The sequence below is a fragment of the Procambarus clarkii genome, chromosome 22 (genome assembly GCF_040958095.1).
Source record: "Procambarus clarkii isolate CNS0578487 chromosome 22, FALCON_Pclarkii_2.0, whole genome shotgun sequence".
Taxonomy (NCBI): domain Eukaryota; kingdom Metazoa; phylum Arthropoda; class Malacostraca; order Decapoda; family Cambaridae; genus Procambarus; species Procambarus clarkii.
In genome coordinates this window covers 26,066,430-26,080,221 of record NC_091171.1, presented here as the reverse complement: position 1 = coordinate 26,080,221, position 13,792 = coordinate 26,066,430, and the positions used below count along the sequence as shown (strand labels likewise).

The window sequence follows — 13,792 nt, the reverse complement described above, 5'->3', positions numbered from 1 at the left end:
TGAATTCACTGGTCAACCTGCTTGTGACCTCTATGGCTGCCATGCAGAAAAGGGAAGGGGCAAGTGGGTCTCCCTGCTGGACACCTGAAGAAACAATTTCATGTTTCCCTAACAACAGTGTCGATTCCCTACTGTACCCTGCTGAAACGAAGGGAAGTAGACAAGGAAAGCTTGTTCGAACTGCTTCCAGTTCCACATCCCTTTTTACCTGGTTGAAACCATTTTTAAAGTAATTTAATTAGGCAATAAAGCATCTAAATTATTGGGATCGTCTCAAAGCTCTCCGAATGTACTCGCTAGAAAGGCTTGATGCCTTATTGATGCCTTATTATTGCTTGATGCTTTATTTTCTGGGAGGTGCTTAATATAGGCTCATGTTGCATGAGCTGCTGCTTCAGTCATGGGGGACACCAAAACCTAGTTGATGGGGTTGGAGCACCATTGCAGCTTCTATGCTAATTTTTCTGACAGCTGCCCTAGCAACAAGGCGACGAAGCGTGTTCCCACGGCAATGGGTCTGACACCACCATCCTCCTTAAGAGCACAGAGAGATGCTCTGAAGAAGGGTTTAATTGTATCTGGGATCAGCCCAGATATCTGGTTACCTGGTTGATGGGGTTCTGGGAGTTCTTCTTCTCCCCAAGCCCGGCCCGAGGCCAGGCTTGACTTGAGAGTTTTGTCCACTAGGCTGTTGCTTGGAGCGGCCCGCAGGCCCATATACCCACCGCAGCTCGGTTGGTCCGGCACTCCTTGGAAGAAACTATCTAGTTTCCTCTTGAAGGTGTCCACTGTTCCGGCAATATTTCATATGCTCACTGGGAGTATGTTGAACAACTGTGGACCTCTGATGTTTATACAGTTCTCTCTAATTGTGCCTATGGCACCCTTGCTCTTCACTGGTTCTATTCTGCATTTTCTTCCATATCGATCACTCCAGTATGTTGATTTTTACTGTGCAGATTTGGGACCTGGCCCTCCAGTATTTTTCATGTGTATATTATTTGATATCTCTCCCGTCGTCTTTCTAGCGAGTACATTTGGAGAGCTTTGAGACGATCCCAATAATTTAGATGCTTTATCTCGTTTATGTATCCTGTGCATGTTCTCTATACTCCCTCTATTTCAGCAATCTCTCCTGAGGGGCAGTCGTCAACAAACTTCGTGACCTCTGACAGCAGTGTCTCGATAAAATCGCTGAGAACTGGGTTTGCCATCTCCTTGAGGTGCTGAGGTCTTACTCCAGTGTATCCTCTGCTGAACCTGGCAGAAATGACATGGCTTTGTATACCTTTGATGCTTGAAGAAATAGAGGTCCCATGTCCGGGACATTTGTGTCCCGAGCAGTGGATTCCCATGGTACTCTGGGAGGGTGCTTCACTCTCAGTGAGTCAGCAGTTGCAGTATTTCTAGGGGCGATTGTTTCTTCACTGGTAAGTAACCTAATTACCCCTACTGTGTTGCCATCTAAAAAATTCACTTACCTGAGCAGATCTGTATATTTCCCGGCTACAAGTGGGCACGCTGCTTTTGGAATGTGGGGAAGAGTTCTGGTGGTGAATGCTTTGATGGCCCCCAGGAGGTCATCTGATGACATGAAGTTTGCTGGAATGTGTGGGGGTGCCGGGGGGACTTGTGGGCCTTCTCCTTCTCTACAGGTTCCGTCCATGAACCCTCACAGCCGTTGTTGGCATAGGGTTCCATCGTTTCTAAGTCTGTGAGATTCGTCACAAACCCGACACGTTCCTCTGGGCGCACGTCTGGGTGCATTGTTCCCTGGTGATGGTCTAGTTGTGAGAAGAAATTATATGATCCTTGATGGAGCCCTGTTGTTTATGCATTGTTAATCGCCTAGAAAGAGACATTGTCTTGCCTATATTCTGAGTTCTTTGGGGCTTTACAGTCCCCAAAGCAGGCATGTGTAGGCATAGACAACGTTGGTTTCCTTCAAGGCGTTCTGTTTGGTGTCTGACAGACACCAAACAGAATGTTTGACCCAAAGAGCTCAGTATAGTTTTGGAACCCAAAGAACTCAGTATATGTACATACCAATGTCTAGTCAACGTCTCTGATAAAGCACTCAAGAGAGTTTGAAAAACTAGGTGTAATTTCTTACATAAATTTCACAAATACACAAGTGTGGGTTTTTATCGTATTTTATTATTTCTTTGAGATGACATTACCATTACTAATACAAGTTCATTATAACACTAGATTTGCTGTCATATTTCTTAATTATGAACATAATTTCAGGTGCAAATTAAAATGTTGAACGATTCTCAGAGCACCTTAATGTGTACCTCGACATTCATTGTGCGACACCGTTGTGTTTGTTCACCATCATCGGAAGGTCTCAGTGGTGGTGCAATTTTCTTCATACTGTAAGTTCTTTCTGCATTTCACTAGGATTTTTTTTTCTGGGGGGGGGGGGAGCACTGTTGGCTCCCCAGAGCTATCCAGGCCGAATGGATATGTATAATTTTCTGGCATCAGTCAAAGTTGCACGGAGTTCTTGCCTACAGGGGACCATGAGCCAGAACCTGTCCCCCCCATCCTCCCTCTAGAGAGGCATGAGGAGCAACGGCCTATAGAAACCCTCGTGTGGTTGGGAGCATACTATGTGTACCATCGACCGGATCTAGCACCCAGAAAGATAGGCGCCCCAAAACAAACCCTTATTCTGGGGAAACTCTTGCTACCAAGAACCGAACGAGTGGACAGAACTCCCCAATATAATTAGCAAACGAGCATGTCGTCATCATGTTGCCGTGCCGCTGTCTGTGCAACCCCCCCCCCCCTTCCCCTCCAGGAAAGGAAGCCCCAGACCCCCATGCCGGCAATCCTCCCTTCAATTCCCAGGTTGATGTGCTACTGTCGTGGTCTTGTGCCTCTGGCTCCTGCGATTTGTCTCAGATTCTATGCCTTTTGCCGTGGACTGTGTCTACTGGTGGTGTGCGAGCCAGGAGTAATATTCTTTGGTACTCGGGCTGCATGCACCTTGAGCCACCTTCCCTAAGTGCCCTATAAGTACTACCTTTGGGGCTTGGGGCCAACTTCTACAAGTTGCCTCAGGCTTCTTCCTCCTCCTCCCTCCTCCTCCCTCCTCCTCCCTCCTCCTCCTCCCTCCTCCTCCTCCCTCCTCCTCCTCCCTCCTCCTCCCTCCTCCTCCCTCCTCCTCCCTCCTCCCTCCTCCTCCCTCCTCCTCCCTCCTCCTCCTCCCTCCTCCTCCCTCCTCCTCCCTCCTCCTCCCTCCTCCTCCCTCCCCCCCCCCCCCCCCCCAGCTGTGTCTTTTACTGCTCGGTACTTGGCTGCCCTTGGAGTCAACTGGGGTCTTTGTTGCCCATGTTTGCCTCTGGGTAAGGGGTAGTTTTCATCACTGGTAGGGGTGTGCGGGGTACTGCACAGCTAGTTTTCTCCTCTTACAGCGGTCGGCTCTGTTCCACCTGAGTACGTTGTCCTCTTGCGGGAGTTTTGCTTTTATTTTTCTACCTGATGAGGGGGTCTGCCTTTTTGGTGGTTTCAGGACCATCATCTTATGCGGAATACTGTTCTCTTATCGTGCGGCGCTGGCGAAGCCACTCCAGCTTGCATTCAGTATTGATGTTATATCGGCTCCATTCCGCAAGTTGTCTCGTGCGTTGTTTCACCTCCGGCCTACTCATGCGTCGCCCGAGCCTCCCAGGTCCTTGGACTGGGGGCTCTCTCTCCTCTTCGGTTTGCGGTGGGGCCCCTTCGGTTCAGGAATATTTTCAAAGGATCTTTTCTTGTTGGCATTGGCCTCTGTCGGGTCAGGGAGCTTCATGCTCTCCTTCGGCGCAGGGGTTTCTGCTCTTCTGGTCCTGGTGGCAGGTTTGTTTGGTTGCAGCTGTCTTCTTCTTTTCTGGTGAAGGATGAGACTGCTGCTTTCCGGAAGGGTCCTTGGGTTGTTGATGGTTGGTTGGTCAGGCCAGGGGTGCATCATGTCTTGTCTGGTTGCAGCTCTCCGGCGTTATTTGCGCGCCATGGCTTTGATGGCCAGGGATGCGCTTTGGGTTGATTTGGTTTCCTTTCTTCCCTGTTCCTGGGCTCGGGTCTCCCAGGTCATCCGCAGGATTAAGGCTAGCCAGCCTGCGGTCTATCCTCGTGCCCACGACACGCGTAAGTTTGCTGCTTTGGCTGCCATCTTTGGCAACATGTCTTGGGTTGACATTCGGGCACGGGGTTTTTGGAGGTCAAACAGGGTCCTGGCCGCTCGCTACCTTATCAATGTTCCTGGTCCTCGTAGGGCCTGCGTTGCACTGTTTTTCCTTGTCTTTGGGTAATTAGCTCCGGGGATCCGAAGGGGCTTCCCCCAGAAAACCAGCGTGGAATGTAATGAAACGCCATTTTCTGGGTGAGTCCTGGAGGCTCCCCAGCATCCCTCCCTTTCTCCCGGTCAGCAGTGTTTTCGCATATTTTGATATCCAGCCTAAGAACTGAAGGGTGGATTGCCAGCGTGGGGGTCTGGGGGCCCCCCTTCCCCCCTCCCGGGGAGGGGGAGGCGCAGACAGCGGTGCAGCAACATCATGACGTCAGGCTCGTTTGCTAATTTTTGTTTAGGGAGTTCTATCCACTCGTTCGGCTTTCGGTAGCAATAGTTTCACCAAAATAGGGGGTTTGTTTTGGGGCGCCAACCTTTCTGTGTGCCAGATCCGGTCGATGGCAGACATAGAATGCTCCCAACCACACAGGGGTTTCTATAGGCCATTGTTCCTTGTGCCCCTCTTGAGGGGAAGGCCAGGTTCTAGCTAATGGTCCCCAGTAGGCAAGAACTCTGTGCACATTGACTGATGCCAGAAAGTTATTCATATTCATTTAGCCTGGATTGCTCCAGGGAGCCTCCGGGACTCTCCCAGAAAATGGCGTTGCATTACATTTAAAACTGGTTTTATGAAACTTTAATAAAGGGTACCATATGTTTGTTTAGATTGTTTAATGTTTTCAACTCCATTCTCTTGTGAATGGTTTTTATAGTAATTGTTTACTAATATTTTCCTACCAGTGAACAGAACCAATACGGCACCATCTTGCTGAGATGGCTCCCACCTGCTAGGTTACATCAGCCACAGAGTTTTGTTTGGCCTACTAGGGACCAGAGCCAGAACCTGGCTCCCCCCTCTCAGAGGTGCAGAGAGCGGGAGACATCCTCTGCCCCATCGGAAAAGCACCCAGAAAAATCAATGAACCAATACGGGCCACTTCTAGATTCAGAGAGACTGAAGCCTCAAAAGACCCAAATGAACTACCCAATGTAAGCAAATGATCAAAACACTCAAACTGACATTAAGATGGAAGAATGACCATGAAGGAACAGGAAGTGATGAAAGAGGGCCAAGCTACTTCATATTGCTACCAGGAAAAGAAATGCATGTGGAACACCATCAATTCAGATAGAGTAGCCTAAGCTACTCTATCCCTTTGAGATGTATTTCTTTCTTATCTCAATAAACATACTTGAACTTGAATTCAGTCACCTCCTCACCATTGAGATGGCAATAGGTGTAACGGGGGGGGGGGGGAGAATGAAGAGAAACGAAAAGTAAAATAGAAAGAATGAAGTACTGAGTGAGGGTTTGGGGTGAGGGAGATAAGAGAGGAGGGAAGATTAGGTAGGAGGAGTGAGGAGTGTCGTCAGGTGAGAGGGAAAGTGGGAGAGAGGCAGAGGAGGAGAGGGAGTAGGGAGTGGTAGAGGTAGAAGGATAGATAGGCAGAAGTAAAAGTTGAAAGTGCTGCCACCATCCATTCTAGTCAGTGCATACAAGACAAGGAATAGAACTTGTCTATATCCCAAACTTATCCAAGGAGTTCATGTATCAACTCTAAACATGTATTCATTAACCCTTAACATGCTCGGGGTTTAATATCCTGTCATCCCCACAGGCGCATGTCATTTTGAAAAAAAAAAAAAAATCCTCCTAACCTGTTAATTTGTGTTCACTGATCACGGGAAAAATAATAAAAAAATCGTAAGTGGCATATATTGCCCGCTATAGGGCAGGGAAGTCTGGCAAATTATAGGCGCTGACTCAGCATGCGTCCCAGGCGGTCTGTTGCTCGCCAGCTGTCAGGCCGGAGTTGCCACAAAGAGATAATTACCTAATTATTTCAATGTCTCTGATAGATTTTTCATAGTTTTTTTTTGCTGTAATATTATTCAATAGTGTGTAGTTTGATATATTTATATAATAAAATGAGTGAATCATTGCTGTACTCAAAAATATGGTGTGCATATTGTTGATTCAATTATGTTCATCAATTATTGAACAAATACTTTGTCGGTTATTACACTATAAGCACAGGTTATATATAAGTATCTGCATGTTTTGTTCACTATAACGAACCACTAAGTAGCTATTATGAGTCAAAAAGTAATGAGGAGTGACCGCCATGTACCAGCCAGCCACTCCCGCCCTCCCTCCAGTCATCTGGCTCACCCACATTCTCCTCCCACAATACTGTTTTTTCTATAATTCACTATATACAGACGTTATATATAAGTATCTACATGTTTTGTTCACCATAACTGTACATCTAAGCTTGTATGGCGAGTAAAGGCACAAAGACGTAGGACCTCACACAGTCAGCTGATGGCTGCCGCCCTCAAGGCCAGATGCACTAATATTTCTCCTCCAACAATACTGTGTGGTGTTATTACACTATATACACACATTATATATAAATATCTACCTGTTTTATTCACCATACTTATACAAATAAACTGGTATGGTGCCGAAAGACCAGCGTGGTAACCAGTAAACAACACCGTCGTCTGCACGGTGGCGTCGTGCAGACGACGCCACCGCCCTCACCAAAATGGCAGTTCCAAACCTTCTCTTGCTGTTTATACCCTCTATACACACGTTATATATAAGTATCTACATTTGTGTTCACCATAGCGAACCACTAAGCTGGTATGCTGAGTGCAGTCAATAAAAGGTGGCCACACACAGTCAGAAGACATCGCCACCATCCTCCCTCCCACAGCATTACTCCTCCCTCCATGGCGCACAGCACTAAATATCACCACAATCCTGCTATTGTCAGAACCCTGGTCAGTTTTATCACAGTCAGGGGTCTTCTGTAATATCATCATCGCTACATAATAGCATGATCAAGTATATTTTGGCATTTTTAGGCAATGCTGTGGTCACAAGCTGAACAGCAGTGCTGTTAGCTCATGCTGCGTGCGTCAGGCTTGGTTGCTCACTCAATACTGAGGCCAATAACACCCGGGAGTTTGGCCTACGATTTTTTTTTAAAATGGCGTCTGTTTACAAGAGCCCTGATGAAGGTATGGTGAACCCCGTGTATCCGCGGGCCGTTTAAATCTTGCGTAGTACTCCAACACATCATATGACGTGATGCGCAGTTGACTGGAACAATGTCCAACACGTCATATGACGTGATGCGTACTTTAAGGGTTAAAATCATCAAATCAGTAACCGCAGAGGCTCTCTCGCCTCAACTCAATGCTCTAGGGAACAAAGTTAAAGACAATTTAAACAATAAGTTCATCAATTATATTTCACATAAGTACTGTATCATAATTTAAGCAATTCAACTTAATGTTCAAGATTAATATACAAAGTGAGTCATTACACAAGAATTTGAGAACCCTACAGCTGTCTGCCCCTGATAATCATACAACATGTTAGTAAACACGCCTAAGTCACCTTCACATTTAACTCACCGAGGACTTAGCCTAATTTGAATAGAGAGGAGGTGGAGGGGGTTGACAGGCAGTCCCCCCACCCAGCCTGACTGGCTACTGCTAACTGCTCTGCTCTGCTCTGCTGTACTATGTTGTGCTGTTCTCCTATTGCTCTCAAATGTACAGCTCCCTGGGTTTTTATTGCGAACCTGGGAGCTAAACTCCGCCCACAAGTAGATAGCTCCAGGCCATCTATCAAGCCACACCTTAAGCAGCGGCTTGTTTGAAGGACACACCCGGCTATTATCGGCTTAGCAGAAACAAGGTCAATTTCACACAACCTGACCTCAGGTCAGTTTGTCGTCATTAATACTTAAAGGTGTGAATTCTTAACAACGGTCAGGTCCGACAACTTGACGCCTCTCAAAATCTTGTCTGACTTGACTCGTGTACTATGTATACAGTATATTAAATACAAAACATCTTTACGGTGTTACATAGGGATACGTCAAAAAGACCATATGGGAAGAGCTGAGAAGTTTGAACCAGCTAGATACATCACCTGACCAATATTTTGAAAAAGGTGGAAAAGCCGAAAAATGTCCGGGTTCAGACACCATGCAAGCAGCACCTGAAACCAATGCTGAACCAGCCACCAAGGAGCCAAAAGGACCATCTTTTCCTGGTATAGGATTCCAGTCTGGCCAGGACTCATAGCAACAGCTGGACCAGGAGAAAGAGGTAAAGAAACCCCGACTGTGACCAGTCCAGCTAAAAGGCATCCACAGCGAGGACTCACGATTGGTAAAGTGAGCCACGTTGACAGGAAGGCACCAATTCCAACCTGAGGTTAAGCGATCCATGTTGGGGCTCATAAATTTGGCAGTAAATTTATGAACAATGCATTGACTGATAAGCACATTCTGCTACACTTAGGCATTTTTTTTCTATTTACAGAGGTTCCCTTGCATCAGGAAAGGTGCTGGACTTTGGGGTTGAGATCAGTACTACCGCCTGGTGATTAGTGGAAAAAGTAAATGTGTCGAACACGAGTCTCAAATGGGAACACCACAGTTTGTCACCCACATGCTATTGTTACTGAGAATTACTGGAGATGTAGGCTGAAAGAAAACAAAGGACACTCGGTCCTGTAAATGCTACTACATAGTCAACTGATTGTGGCTAATCCAGCTGAAGTGCAGTTAAGATTATCAAGATCCAAATAATGGAAAAGCTCAACTTACATTAAAAACTTGTCCCTACCTGCTAACCAACATGGACACTGGCCTGGTGGTGTGGTGCTGGTATTGGGAGCAGTGGTGCCACCTGGTGTGGGCTGAGGTAAACTAGTGTAGTGATTAGTTTAGCCTGCCGCTGAAAGTCACTGACAGGTGACATCATGAGCGGGAGGGGCGTTGTTATTTAAGATTAGTTTATGAACAAACCTTCTAGCTGTCATTCTCCATTGACTACTAAGCACATTGTATGTACCTGGGATGTTTTGAAAATATCAGTGGCACTTTGTTCTGTGGCATCTATCAATCATGCTTGACTTGAGTACTTTTAATATAACACAGTGAATCCTATACCTTAGGGAGTAGTTAAATTATCTGCTCAGAAAGACTTTTTTCATAAGCTCCAAGCCTTATTTTTTAGTAAAATTATTATTATTATTACAGTATTTAGGTGAATTGTTTATTATTATTTGAGAAAATCAATTGGAGCAATGCTGGGATTCGAACCCTAGACCTGAATATTCCCAAGCTGCACACATTACCTTTGGACTATGATTACATAGCCTTCCCGGTTTGGTGCCTTCTTTTGATAATTAATTACTTACTTACTTTGGACTATGATTTGGTATAAGTTATACAACCTAGGATTCCACTGAATCCACAGGTCATCTGGAAGCCCCCAATGAAGCCAGTCCAGGTATTACATATAACCCTCATGCACTCTGGTACAGGTAATGGTGCTTTCTACTTTGTTCCAGCTTCAAATACTCTAGGAAATCACAATGTGATGTGTACGAGAAAATAATTTTAATCAATGTGGAGGTTCCAGGTTGTATACCATACCACGTTGTGGTCTAAAGCCAAGGTGCATGGCTTTGGAATAACCAGGTTGAAGGTTCAAATTCCCACATTTCTGCGATTGATTTCATCACTGATAAATCACACAAGTGTGATTTATTTGTGTATTATTATTTGTTATAAGAACACATACTTATGTTAGCTTTATACATGCATACTGTATATTATTATTATTCGAGTCTTTTTATTTCAGACTGCTGGTAGCATTTCTTGGATACTTCGTCTTTGGCTTCTTCTACTTACGCTTAGTGAAAGGTGCTAAAGGCATTGAGCAGATTCCAAACCGGCCTTTTTGGTTCAGAGTTGGTAACATGCTCGCTGTAAGTTGTAACTTCCCATGCAAACTCTTGATTTCATGTCAGCAATTCTTAACCCTTAATATGCCGCTATCATTAAAGGTGCCACTCTAGCTGTGTACACACACCACACACACAAAAACCAGCGTTGAATGTAATGAAACACCATTTTCTGGGTGAGCCCCGGAGGCTCCCTGGAGCTTATCGGCCTAATGTATGTTATATTAGACCAGGACATTAGCTATGGAGTTCAGACCTATCAGGGACCAGTGCCAGAACCTGGCCCCTTCAGAGAGGTTTCAGGGGGCAATGGCCCTGGAAAACCTCCTAGCGGTTGGGGTTTTCCTCATCTGCCTTCAACCGGGGTTTGGCACCCAGAAAGGTAGGCATGTAACAAACTAGGCTGTTGTAAGAATTATCCAGAGTGGTTTATCGACAAAAGAAGATGGGAAGCTGAGCCCGCATGGTGACCTGACCCCCCAGGGGAATTCGCGGTGGAAATAACCAACGCTTTGTTCATAGCTGCGTATAATGAATCATCCTATAGTATTCAGTAATTTAGAGAAATTAGCCTTTATTCATTTTGCATTAAAATTGTATTGTATAATAGTACTGGATACAATATCAAGAGTATTCTAATTATTGAGTTTAAGTCACCATCAGTGACGTCACGAATCAGATCTAACTTCTAAGGCGGAGTGACCGGCGGTCATAGGTCAGCAGGGTTGACAGGTCTACTATTTCTCAAAGTTTTAATAACCATTTTGGGGATCGGGAACAGCTCTGCCGTTAGATGTTTGTAATTTAATTCAGTAAAATAATTCAACCAGTCTGGATCAATTAAGTACAACAGAGGTTAATTGTTATAACTTAAACCTGGCTAGTAACTTGGTAAAACTTTGACTAGGCGGAAGGATACAATGTTCTAGTCTGGGCTAGGCCAGACGAGGACAAATCAGTGTGATCTGCCGAGCAGCTGGGAGAGGTCAAACATCTTACCTCTCCCCAAGACCAGCCCAACATCCTTAGCTGGAAAACATAGAGGTAAAGTTGGATTGGGCGCCGATTCTAACATCGAATCGGAATTATCATTACCGTGTAATTTATTCCACACTCAAGGTCATCGTTTATAGTGGGGATCAAGCCCTAGGTTGATTAATTAGCGTGATCGATCCAGACCTCGATCATTGCTCTTGTGTTACTGGTCTGGTGGTGGCAGCGTAGAGGCAACTCTAGGGTTTTGTTCAGAGCCTAGGTCACGTCATACTGGGTGTAGAATCCTAAGTCGGTCAATCGTCTTAGGACCACGTGGCGTGGAGTTGGCTTTGGTAAAAGTTTTGGAGTCCCTTGGTAGAGAATAAAAAGTAAGAATACGGGTAGAGGGAGAGAAGGAAGAGAAGTAGTGAGAGGAACCCTAACCAGTGTTACAGGCATAACAACACAAACCCCACATGGTAAGAAACTAAAAAAAAAAATGGAGAGGTAGAAACTCCCTACAATCCCTAAGAAACAAGTAAGCAAGCAAACTTCACACTTTACTGCTGCGCCGATTATTCGTGCAGCCCTCCCCGCCCAGAGAGGGGGAGGGGAGGGCCCGGACCTCACCGCGCGCTGGCTGCCTAGTACCAGTTCAGAAGCTGAGCTTTAACCAACGCGAAAAAAATGCTGACCAGTGGGAGGGAGGGTGGCCAGGGAGCCTCCGGGGCTCACCCAGAAAATGGCGTTTCATTGCATTCAACGCTGGTTTTCTGTGGGGAGCCCCTATGGCTCCATGGAGCTTCATACCCAAAGAGAAGGAAAAGAAAGGGCTGACCCGGGAGGCGGCCACCACAAACTCTGCAACGCTAAGTCGAGACAACAGGCAGCAACCCAAAGCAACACAAGAATGCACAGGAGCAGACACGCTCACAAATGAACTGGCGGCCAGGAACCTGTGCAACCCCCAAATCCTCACGCCTGAAATGAGCCAAAGACGTCACCAAACACGGCAGCGAAAGCTTCGAATGTCCCAACAGCACGGGCGCAAGGATAGACCGCAGGCTAGTAGACTTGAGAAAACTGCGAATGACCTGGGGGGAACCCGAGCACTGAAACAGAGAACGAGGGGGAACCGGATCAACCCAAAGCGCATCCCCAGCCACGGCACACAGGTAACGGTGAAGAGCCGCAACCGGACAACACGTGTTGCACCCTCGGCCGTACCAACCAAGCATCAATAACCAAAGGACCCCTCCGGAAAGCAGCCGTCTCTACCATTGCCAGAAGGACGGAGAAAGGCTGCAAGCGTACAAACCTACCACCAGTACCAGAAGAGCAGAAACCTCTGCACCAGAAGAGAGCCAGAAGCTCGCCGACCTGTCCCACAGAGGCCAATGCCAAAAAAGTATGGCTTTTGAAAAACAATCTTGAACCGAAGGGGCTACCACAAACTGAGAAGAGGAAAGATAAAAGGACACCCAGATCAAGCACCAGGACAGCTCAGGCGGCTCATGACCAGACCGGAGGTGAAACACAACACGAGAAGCATACAGAACGTGGCGGATATGACGTCCACCCCGAACGCAAGCCAAAGCGGCTCAGCAGCGCCGCACAGTACGAGGCGACAGTAAGAAGCATCAATTAACAGTCCTGAAAAAACCAAGAACAGACAAAACAACCCGATGCGAAAGAGAAGACAACCTACGAAGAGCAAGAAAATGGCGAATAGAAACACCAGAAACGTCATACTGTCGCCGAAACGAAGTTCATAGATGGGACACCATCAACTCAGCCACCTGATCACCATAGAGATGGTGATACACCCACATCAGCAGAGTGGACGTGAAGAGCCTAGTAGAAGACCAAACTAGTCACGTACAGGACCGGTCTGACCTGCCAAAAGAGGCGGAGCTGTGGGAAACTCCCCAGATTCAGACACCTATTAAGCAATGTCTGAAAACAAAGCTGGGCCGGCCATCAAAAAACCACGAGGACTACTCTCCTTGGGAAGGACTCCAACCGAGCCAGAACCCGAAGCAACAGCCGGACCAAGAGAAGAGGATTGGGTAACTCCACCTCGACCAGTCCTGCCGAAGGCATCCACCGTGAATGCCTCGCAGGCAGGTAAGGGCGCCACAGAATGGGAAACGCCGAGACCACACTGACGCAAAGATATCTATGTCCAGGAGTCCGTACGTCCGGCAAAGCCAACGAAACGAGTTGGCGACGACCCGCCAAACCGTGAACAGAGGAATGAACAGAGACAGGCCGTCCGCCAGGACATAGGACACCCTGGACATGAAACGTACAGCAACCCGTTCTCGCAAATTTAATAAGTCAATATCGACTTATTAACTACGTGCATAGGTGATATACTAAACATAATAGATACCCTTAAAAAGATTCATAGAAAACACCAACCTTACCTAACCTTGTTAGTATCTTAAGATAAGCATCTTATTGCTCCGTAATTACAATTATTACTTAACCTATACCTATTATAGGTTAGGTAATAATTGTAATTACGAAGCAATAAGATGCTTATCTTAAGATATTAACAAGGTTAGGTAAGGTCGGTGTTTTCTATGAATCTTTTTAAGGGTATCTATTATGTTAAGTATGTCACCTATGCACATATTTAATAAGTCAATATTGACTTATTAAATTTGCGAGAACGGGTTGCGTACAGCTAGCCAAACCCCGAGGATCCAGGAGATAAGCCACTCGAAGGGACCAACTCCAAAGGTCAAGGACCTAAG

General features: G+C 46.3%; 1 protein-coding gene across 1 annotated transcript in view; it reads left to right on the top strand.

The window, feature by feature from the left end:
• LOC123760890 (cation-dependent mannose-6-phosphate receptor) overlaps positions 1-13,792 on the top strand; it is a gene marked incomplete in the record, with an annotated part of 87,332 nt that overhangs the window by 57,351 nt on the left and 16,189 nt on the right. The window contains 2 exon segments of the mRNA XM_069329614.1: positions 2,251-2,378; positions 9,953-10,079. Of these exon segments, the coding sequence (XP_069185715.1) occupies positions 2,251-2,378; positions 9,953-10,079 (255 nt within the window).